General features: G+C 33.2%; 2 protein-coding genes across 2 annotated transcripts; both read right to left on the minus strand.

Moving 5' to 3' along the window:
• Positions 1 to 722: 722 nt before the first annotated feature.
• Positions 723 to 5851, minus strand: LOC143558641 (sodium/calcium exchanger NCL2-like). Its single transcript, XM_077047446.1, has 7 exons — positions 5526 to 5851; positions 2909 to 3109; positions 2632 to 2807; positions 2300 to 2418; positions 1925 to 2192; positions 1376 to 1675; positions 723 to 1049 (listed from the first exon to the last, which is right to left on the minus strand). The coding sequence occupies exons 1-7, from the start codon at positions 5809 to 5811 to the stop codon at positions 801 to 803; spliced, it is 1599 nt and encodes a 532-aa protein (XP_076903561.1). The 5' UTR covers positions 5812 to 5851; the 3' UTR covers positions 723 to 800.
• Positions 5852 to 9987: 4136 nt separating this feature from the next.
• LOC143558645 (uncharacterized) lies at positions 9988 to 10680 on the minus strand. The gene has a single exon (XM_077047448.1). The coding sequence runs from the start codon at positions 10678 to 10680 to the stop codon at positions 9988 to 9990; it is 693 nt and encodes a 230-aa protein (XP_076903563.1).
• Positions 10681 to 11136: the final 456 nt, after the last annotated feature.

Raw genomic sequence — 11136 nt, forward strand, 5'->3', positions numbered from 1 at the left:
CCGGTTCTTGACTCTGGTTTGACTGATCTAACTGGTCCTATGGATATACCAACAAACACGTCATCGTCAACACCTTAATACAATCCCGCCGGAACGTGTGGGCACTTATGCTAGTTTGATATAATAGTAACGTTATGCAACTTGAGGATAAATGTCGACACTTATGCTGCTGCTGCTGACACTTGAAGTGTGGGGAAGATTTTGTTTTGGCGACACTAGGAGTGTCGCGTGCTAAATGGCGACAATTATAGTGTCGGATGTCTAACTTCTGACATAGCAACAGGCAACAGTATTGCTACTCTCTTTATAAACAGTAAGCTCGTATGTTCATTTGGGCTAGCTATTCTTTGTGTAAGTTCCCCCATTTGTGGTTTTGTCGAGTTTAGAGTTCGCAATCATGTAGTAGTGACTTGTAATTTCTTTGGTTCGTTTATTAATGGAATCGACGTTTATGGCTTGATTACTCATGTTTACATCTATTTTATCTTATATCTTTTTAGATTGTTGCTTAGTTATCAAACAGATTGACAGTTTCAGCATTCAACATTGTTTATTATCACTAGCACAAGATTCTGATATAATCAAATATTCAAATGGACCTAAAGAGAGGGGGGGGGGGGGGGGGTCGAAAAGTTGCTGCACAGATTATTTCAATATCAAACATCAATAACATGATATGTTACGTGCTACAATACAAAATTTATAACATGCATGCTTAAAAAATTATTCGTCGTAAACAACCAAAAAAGTACTTCAAACACATTGAAAAAGTAGAACATAAGATATTGCACTAATCTAACCTATGACCAACCCCAAACAACAGTAAGAAGATACAGCATGAGTAAAGATATAGGGTATAACGCATAACCCACATACCCGGTCCAAAGTGGGAAAACTGTCCTCGTACTTGTGAAAACTCCCATCACTCCGCAAATAATCAACACGACTAGAACCTCAGCCGATACATCCCATGCCAAATTTCTAATGTAGATTGTTAACAAAAACGTTACCAAGCTACTGGTGTTACTCATAAACACTCCTGAGTATATCTGTACATTAAAGATGGATCAGTTATTTTCGTTTACAGGATTATGAAATCAAACAACGTCGGTGTGAATTTCAGTCACGGAACGCACTTAACATAAAATATACGGATTTGGGCTTGCTATAAACTGGTTTGGGTCAGTTCTGTGCGTCAGTTTAAAATGTCGTGTTCGTGTCACCCTAGCAGGTTCATGGATTGACCTGTTTAACTCGTTTATTTTATTATTTTTTTTAAATGTATGTTATGTCATAATTTAGATAAGTTGGGGATTATATATTAAAATCTAAAACATAAAATAAAATTTGGCATGAAGTTTTGTAAGCAAAATACCTGAGAAAGAGTTAAAGATGCGGCGCGTTGAGTCTTTTGGCTTGCTGAATTGATCGTTGATAAGAGACGCGGTATGTTTATGGCACAAGGTATTATAATGTATGGTATAAGAAAAGAAGGGACATTTGCAGCACTAGCAAAACCAGTTATATTCATTATGAGTGGAAGCGCAACGAGAGCAGTCAAAAAGGTCCCTAGAAGTACCAAAGCCAAAGCCTCCAAGTAGTCCCATATTGAACCCTGAGAATTCGCGTTTTGCTTCTTGGGTATCAATGCTGCTTGTTCTTCATCTGCAATATCCTGTATAAATAAAAAAAGGCCATTTTAATACTTAATAGCTATATTCTTATATGTACAAATGTATTAAACATACATTTAAGCCCTTAATAACTATATACTAGATTACTAGTTACATTTACCACAAATCCGTTGTTTATCATAATATATATATATATATCATTGTGCGCGCGTGTGAGTTTATCTAGACTGTAAGTATTATTTACATACCAGAAGAAATGGTTGCTTATGTTTTCTAACATAGAAAGTTACCTCTTGAGGTTTGCTGAATAAACTGAGAGGATTGTAATCATTCACAGAGAGTGATGCCCTGGCATCCTTTAGCCATTTTGTTAAAATTCTAACAAACTCATCTTCTTGGATAGATTCGTCACCGGATATATCAAGTTGATCCATGACTCTTTCGACAAGATCTTGGCTTATTTCGCCGTCTGCTTCTAGCTGTATGCCTAAAAGTAAGGTTTTCAACTCAGCATTGGTCACTTTACCATCATGATTTTTGTCAAGTTCCTTATAAAGGCTGCACATCAATATATCACTCCATCATAAGTTTTTTTTTTTCCATGTAATTTAAAAATAAATAAATAAATAAATAAATAAGGCAAGATTATATGAGGTAGTACTAACCCTTTAATTAGCTGCACATTTGCCTTTCCGTTTGTAGAAAGTAGTTTTAATAATTTGTTCTTGACAAACTGTTGTCTCACATAGTCAAATCTTCTGTTTTGAATCCATGGTTGAAAGATCTACATTCATGCAAGCGGAAAACAATTAGTTTCGATGAAATATGAAATATTATTACAAAGGTAATCAAATAAGGAAATATCTTATAATGATGCTGAATAAGTTAGTATAATAAAACAGAACTCTTAATATATTCTATCTAATTATCTCATGCCATGTTCATCCTCGAAAACTTTTTTCTGTATTTCGTTCTGTTAGATACATAAAAGGCTAACCTGGTACACGACATACGCAATGAACAAACCCAACGCGATGATGAGTGTGATTAGAACTATCACTCGAGTTACTGAGGTCGAATGGATGAGTAGTTGAAGAATGAGAAACGGTATCATTGACACGAGCATGAGTATTGCTGTTTTTCTTGTTTCGGTATCAGTTGTAAGCCCATATGCTAAAACAACATACCACGTTAATTAAAACCAAAACTTTATTAAATGATTCAAGATTTCAAGTGTTTGTGATTTGTGTATCGACGTAAACCAGTTAAACTACCTGTTAGTTTGTTTATAAATGACGGTTCTCCATCTTGTGGTAAAATGGTGTCATCATCGTCTGCAAGATCATAGCTTCCGAAAACTATTGCAGAGGGCCAAATCAATGTTAGGCTCAAGACTAATGACCCTGCTAACACATTCATTCCCATTGCCGCATTAAACGATGCACCCCTGTCATCGCTAGCTGATAATCCATTTTCTGCAAAGACCAATCGTATAACATCGAAAGAATTCAAATCAGAAATTGATGTTGAATGTTTTTATGTATTCAAGAACTCATATGTATGTATATTAGTATATATCATCTTATAACAATCATGTTTTTCTACTAGATTTAATCTAAATTCCCTTAACACACTACATCTAATGTTCCACATCTTTTCTTAGACTTCTTAGAAAACACTCTCTTCTTATTCTAAAGAGTATTCATTCACGTTTTCAGCGGCTTAAATAACATATTTTTTTACATTTGTATTGCCCCTAATAGTTGAGGGATCTAGCCTTCCTGAAACGGGACGTGAAACTGTCCATACTAGTTTTGACACTCCGGGCCTGACTCAGCCAACTAGTAACTCCATCTAGGAATCCAATCATTGTATGAGAACCCCCTTAAGTCAGGTTTCGAACTTAAGACCATAAGATCGTAAGCCTGAATTATCACCCTCGTATCATTGAATCAGAAGGCCAATTGCAATTAAAATATATATTTAGTTTAATATTTTAAGTCGTCTTGATCATATCACATTGTTTTATAAATTAATAAACTAGAATATACGGAGTAGTATAATTAAAAAAACTAAGAATTAACTTAATGCAAGTGGATGGAGTTGTTATAAAGCTCCAATAGATTATCATCAACTCACGTTACACCCTTGGTCAATGCACCTCGGATTGTAATTGGTCAAAGAACTAGACCAGCTAGTCACGTTTGTTTTTGCTTTGAAATATACTCCGTATATTTTTAATATAATGGTTTTTTTTTTTAATTGTGATATAGGAGGATGTGCCTAAAAAATAATACACGTTTTCCTGTTATTTGCTTAATAGTTATAAAATCGAAACAGTTTCTAATTTTATATATTATTTGACGCGTATATAGGTAAATAAGAAACTTATTTGACCCGTATGTTAGTTAAGTGTTATAAAAGTTTAATTTGCAGCAAGTACAAAAGTGTTCTATTTAAAGTAATCACCGTATTACAAATTAAATAATGACAACATGAAGCTTTTAGAATTATAAAGAACGTATATAATACACACATGAAACTGAACCGATACAATCTAAAACAAAACAAAATTACATATATGTTTCAAATGAAACTAAATTAAGCTTTCGCTTCCAAAAATTTGAATACATGTAATTATACCGAATAACAAATAATGGAGATTTAAGATTGTCACGTAGCTCCATTAGATAATAATTAATTTGAGCTCAAATTTATTTATTCAACCAAATCCATTTACAAATAATAATTTTGAAATACTTAAATTCGGGTCGATTTTGAAACAATTTGAATTTGATATGGTTTTGAACTACTTGATCGAATAGGGTTTGGTTTGGTTTGATTTTCGATTTGCAAACCAAATATACCATACTCCATATAAATCAAAAACCGAACTTACAACGAATCTAGCTCTATTCAATTGAATGAATTTACGAAAACGAAAAAACAAGTTATATAATCATTACAACAAGTATTACTATAATCAGATCATAACACATGCATTCATAATGCGCATAAGCTGTCAAGTGTCAACCCACCTCAAAAGCTAGAGAATAACCCACCTACCTCCACAAATATAAATAAAAATAAAATCATTTATTATCTTCATTCTCTTTGTTCTAAAAATTCACAAGTTTATATATTATGTGTGTAGTATATGATTATTTATTATTAAGTCTTATTGTTGGTATATCCGTACTATGTAATGAAGGAGACAAAAGCAAATAAAACATCTGGTTAATTTTAAAAGTTTTATAGAAAATAATGTATAAAGTACACGTCTAAAAAAAACTTAGCAATTTAAACACGATCATAGGTTAAATTTCAACTCTTTAAAATATTTACATTTTTACACACTCTGTTTTAGTTAACTTTTATCATATTAAAGAATAAGTACATGTTTACTATTTCATCTTTAATCATATATTAACTTAAATTTTAATTTTAAACTAACTTTTCCCAACGATTTTTAAGGGCCATAACTTTTTTGTACGCTAATATTTTTCCAAAAAAGTTTCACATGAATATGAACATTTTATTCACTTTAATTTGAGTATGGTATTGTAATAGTTTTACAAATGAAAAAAAAATAATATGTTACGTATAGTATTCACGGTCCTATGTTAAACCTCTGAACCCATCTGTTAGTAACATCTTTCTTGACACTGAAAACCAAACAGTGAGACCAAACCAATGACCGGTTTAAAGGGATTAATTCGAACCATGAACACCCATAGTTGTTATGTGATTACCATGTTATGTGTTCAAATACCCATCGTATCGTGATGACGCCCGCCTAGTATTACTATAATAAACAATTAGGGTAATTTTTGGAGGCCAAATGTATATAATTATAAGAGAAACCAAAAAATGGGAAGAAATGAATCTTACCAAGGATGAGGAACAGCATAGGAAAATTTGCAAGAATATGAAACACACCAGCACCAAAGATACCGGGTCCGAAAAGGCTGAAGAACTTATCCGACCCGTTTGAGATATAACTTTGACCCAAAGACATCAAGTATTGATAAACCACAATCAAGAACAGTTGTCCCAAAAGACCGCTTGTGCATGGCAAGAACCCGTATTGAGGTTCACATGTCACCGTTGCACCCTCTATAGTCCCGAGAAATCCCATCAAGACCGCCAACAACGTAATCAACCCCCCGGTCTTCATCGCTTTTCGGTTAATGAATAACAAGATGAAGATCGGATTTTATATAGTTGTAAGAAGATTGAGGAAGAAGGTTAAGATGGATATTCCGTGATTTTAGAATCTAGAGGGGATATATAAATGGATTTGTTTGAACTTTGAACCAATAATTTTTAACACAAAGCTCGAAGTTGCTTGCAGGAAGGTGACAACGGTTGACTCAATTATAGCAATACCAAGTTGTGTAATTTTTGGAAATTAAAGCACAAAAAATATTCTTTTGACTTTTCCAATACCATGGGATGTATAGTTATTTACTATTAAGAAGGTGAGTAGGTAGGCCAATTGGTCATTAGAAAAAGTTGTGTGGAATTATTTAACAATTATTCAAAGATGGTGTGAGGCGAGCAGGTGGGATACTGGGATTTACTACGTGATTAAAAATATGTACGGCTGATAATACTTGATAATTGTCATTCCATATTTTTTTATTAAGGATCCGATATTTTAGGGTACCTAATACGCATGTAACATGTTTGTAGTGTAGATTAATATATGTAGGATACTATAGTGAAGAGTGTTATTGATTTAAATATCATCAGTTTATTTGAATAACTAGGATTTATTTAAAGAATAAATACAAAAATAAGAATATATATAAATTGATGCGAGTAGTACAAGTTAAAAGACTATTCCAGTTATGTATACCGATGAACCCTGATGTTGAGGGGCAGGTAGGTGTTCGAAAAGTTTTCCAAGTCAGATTGAAACATGAAACCTACAAATAAAAGTGTTTATAAGATACTTGAAGCAAGTAGAAAAAATGATATGAAATGTAGAATAATCTCAAGAAGAAAATAATAATCAAATTTAATACGAACTCAATATATTAATCTCCCTTTTATAGGCAAAGTCTAAAATATGTCAGGTTGAACTAAAGACGGAAAAACAAAGCATCCTTCTAAAAACGAAATTGGCGTATTGGTTATTTAAACCCACATTTTGCATATATAGGGAAATCAATCAACTAAATATTTGATTACGAATGTTAGGAGAATGTAACACGAACAAGGTACTTTCAGCATTATCAAGCTTTGGTAAGAGGAAGCGAACTGAAAAAGATACGTACCTTTGAAAGAGATGTGTCTAGTTGAGATTAACTGTATTGATCATTCTTACTACCCGAAGTTCCTATGAGAGCATCCACGTACAATGGTGGATGAGTAAAATGAAACTAAGCGTGTCACATCAACTGCCATATCAGATTTTCACTTATTCACTTTCAAACAATTCTCGTTTCTTCTCCAACACTACATCTAATTTTAAACACCACTATATTCCACATAATCACCTACTTCTATATTTTATTTCTATAAACTAAAATATTTTTATAGGTATCGTATTTTTTATTTCATATTATTTAAAAATAAAATAAGTCCTAGTAAATAGACTTAAAATAAAAATAATAAAAGTCATATAAATAAAATTTTAAAATTACATAAACAATAATAAAACAACCACACGTAAACACACCAAAAAAATTATTAAAATTTTTTAAATTACATAAACAATAATATTTTTTTATTAATATATTTTACTGTTGAAAGTAAAAACAAACAAAAAGAAATTATTTTTAATTGAAAAAGAAAGATAATTAAAGTGAGGGTTGAAATTTTTTTCAAATTTAAGTGAAAATTAATTACATTTTGCTCACTTATCATGTTTATCTGTATCCAGTTTTATAGATATGCTTTCAACTGAACATCACCTCCAATGTGCATTTATCCAGTTCAGAATTTTTGAATGTTGCCACATTAGGATTGAACAACCCATTGAAGTTGCTCGGATATTTAAGTTATTCATCCTCATCATAGGTTGAAACTTGTCGGATGATACAAGGTGGCTAGCTCCCTCCACCACTATTATTTAGCAATACCAATTATCACTGTGGTCACCTGCATGATTTCTAGGGTGATGGCTACCTACATCATAATATGTGGTTCTTCAAGTAACGGGGTGGTTTTGTCCAACCTAGCACTTATATTATTCACCATATGTCACAAATCATAAACCTCACACTCCTCCCTAATTGGTTTTGTTGAACACCTAAGATATGTACCATTAGGTTGTTAACGCGCTCTACTACCAACTAATAGAAAACTGATGCGGAGAATAATCTTAGAATAAGAAAACAAATATCAAATTCAATACCATATTATTTCATCATTCTCCCTTTTATAGGATGGGTATAAACATGTCAAATCAAACTAAAAAGTAGATACCTGAAAGAGATATTTGCAAACTAATTAGATACATGAATTATTCAAATTAATATCAATGATTTGTTTGTTTTACGTATAGAAGGAAATAATTAATGAAAGGCGCGAACAACATGAGAATGTAGCATGGAGAAGGTACATTCAGCTAGTAACACTATGGTAGAATTAAGCATACTAGAGAAAGTATCTTCGTGGGAGAAACTTACATTTGTCTGAAACTGGTCCTTTTTTGCCATGTTTGTCGATGTCAAGTTGATGCACATAAGAAAATGTTAACTCATAGCTTACTCAATTGGAAACATCCAAACATAAAGTTGAGGTGCGTCCTTTTGTATCATATATTGTATAAAACAATAGTGGCTTCGTAGGTCTCTAAACCGGACAAAAGAACGGATTGTTCTTGATAAACGCTCAAGACGGGTACGGTATAAACAAACAATCGAACAAATAATATAAAGATAATATTGAACGACTTCGTAACTGGTAATAAAAGATTCATAACATTAAACAAGTCGATCCCACCCAAGGTGAGCTCCCATTGGGTGATTGTTTGCATCATATAAAACACACCCTGTAAAATAAAAGAAATTTCCTATTTTGTAAGATCTCAACCCGGGAGACTTTACAGTTGGCAATATCATAAGCAAATAGTTCAACTTAGATTAAAATGAAAACCGTAGCAGCGGAAAAGAGTCTTAATATGTGAAAATTAAAATATAATCCAATAACCAAATAAATTCAAGTACGGGAAATAAGCAAATTAAACGAAATACTAGTCCGAAAGTAAACGGATAACTTCCATATGCAGCCAAGAGGGTCCAGATCTTCTTACGGGTGCCTAAAATCAGTCTGATATATATATATATATAAAACGTCAGGGTTGCTTAGTGAGTTCTAGTTTTATAATCATTATAAAGACTTAAAGTATTACTCGTCATGACATAAACAATTGTGCGCAACATAGCATATAATAAGGTACACATGTGTCTGGATCCAAACATAATTAATCTAGTCTATCAATCAAGGCTATAGATCATAATAAAAGTTCTCCAATGGGGGTTAGTTCCCAGAGAACCGTAATTATGTGTGTATGGCAGTGGTACAATCCCATAAATAAGAGACGTTTCTGCTGAGTGTGTTCAAGAAAATTATCTTGTCAGTCAAAGAAAGATTTATAAAATGTTTTTAGAGTCAACGATTCATCAACATATCGCTGATATATTTCCCCCCCAACCTTACAGGAAATAAAGTTAAAGCACAGGTAGCAAGGAATTAAAGTCGTTCAAGAAGATAGACGCTAGCAGTGTAGAGATGGCTCAGTTTTAAATCATTAAAAATTTATAAACAATATGTATGATTTTTAAAATCAAAATGAGGTTTATAAATCAAACACTTGGGTATTTATTATCCGAGAAGCTTTCTAATAAATCAAATATTTTATTATATTAAATAAAAGTTTACAAGTAAACTAATGTTTAAAAACATATATTAATATTTTATTTTATTTTAAATTAAAAACTTCCGCTAATACTCTGATATATCTTTAAAACAGGTACCAACTATTGGTCACACGCCTAAGCCCTAAGTCGGAGTGTGATAGATTTAAACAACCCGAGTCCACAATCCATTCTTCCATCATACAACTCTTACTTTCTATCGTGGTTGTTAGAGCCACGATTGGTTCTTCACTTGCATAATGGGCTTCAACATCTCATCCTTCCTCTTCACGAGCCGCTGCAACGTTACCCTCTTCATCCCTCTTAGTTGGACAATCCTTAGCCATATGACCTCTCAAACCACAATTATAACATTTATTAGGAAACTTCTTTCCCATGTTTCGTTCCTTCTTTCCACTAAACTCCCTTTTATAACTTTGTTCCTTATAATACTTTTGACCTCCTTGTTTATCTGACCTATCAAATTAGCCCTTGTGGTTTTCACCTTTTGCAAATTGATACTTACCCTTTTCTTTATCAGCATACATAGTCGTGTCTTCTTTCTTGATCGATTCACCAATGGACACTCCGGCCATCTGTTTAGCTAGGGACTCTTGAGATGCCAACAGGTTCTCAAACTCAACGAGAGTGGTTTGTGTTTGCCACCCTTGTATTGCAGCCACATAGCTCCTAAATTCGGGTTTTAACCCGTGAACTATAATCCTCTTCATACGAGCTTGACTAATTCTAGCTTCTTGTTCTAACTCCCTGATCTCCCTACACAGTGTTTTAACCTTGTTAAAGTATTGGGGAATCGAGAGTTCTTTCTGACTTACAGACAATAGCTCGTTCTCGAGTAGTTGTAGTTTGGCATCGTTTCTTTTAGAGAACAACATAGCTAACGCGTCCCAAGATTGCTTTGGTGTCGTGAGATCTCGGATGTTTTCAAGAAGTTCATCCTCAACGGTTGTTTTTAGAATGAACATCGCCCTTCCGAATTTAACCCTCCACTTGTGTACCGCCCCTTTAGTATCAATTCTTGGTTCCACTGTGCTATCCCTGTTGGCGACTTCCCACAAATCCGACCCTTGTAGATAGGAACTCATACAAGTGGGCCATGTGTTATAATTCGAATCATTCAACTTCTTCATGTTCCCAAGACCTTGAAAATCTGCCATAACTAACAGGTATGCTTCTTCTTCTTTTCACCGGTTTGTTCTTCGATCTACAGCCCATCAATCGCCAGAAGCAATTAATTGAGTAATACTCCAAAGGCTAGACTACGATCGATGAACACGTACGACGAACGCTTTGGTGAATTGGCTCTGATACCACTTGTTAAACAATCAGAAGTGAATACCAAATACAAAACTAACAAACACGAACACCAGGTTTTCTCTAAACGATCAAGCGACTCTTTTCTCTTTTATTAATCGACTAACGAAAATTTAATACAATGAAAATAAAAGACATAATCCTTATATAGGAAAACAAAACTTGAAGAAAAAGAAAACTAGAAAATAGAAACATAATCAGATTCTAAATCTTTTTTCCAAAAACAAATAACTTGACCAACAAGATAGATAACTTGGTCATCAAGTAACCAAGCCTTGATCTCCTCCAATCGCCCTATG

Source organism: Bidens hawaiensis, unplaced genomic scaffold (assembly GCF_021521415.1).
Source record: "Bidens hawaiensis isolate Kalapana, Puna unplaced genomic scaffold, B.hawaiensis_p1.1 tig00019560_1, whole genome shotgun sequence".
NCBI classification, from domain to species: Eukaryota; Viridiplantae; Streptophyta; class Magnoliopsida; order Asterales; family Asteraceae; genus Bidens; species Bidens hawaiensis.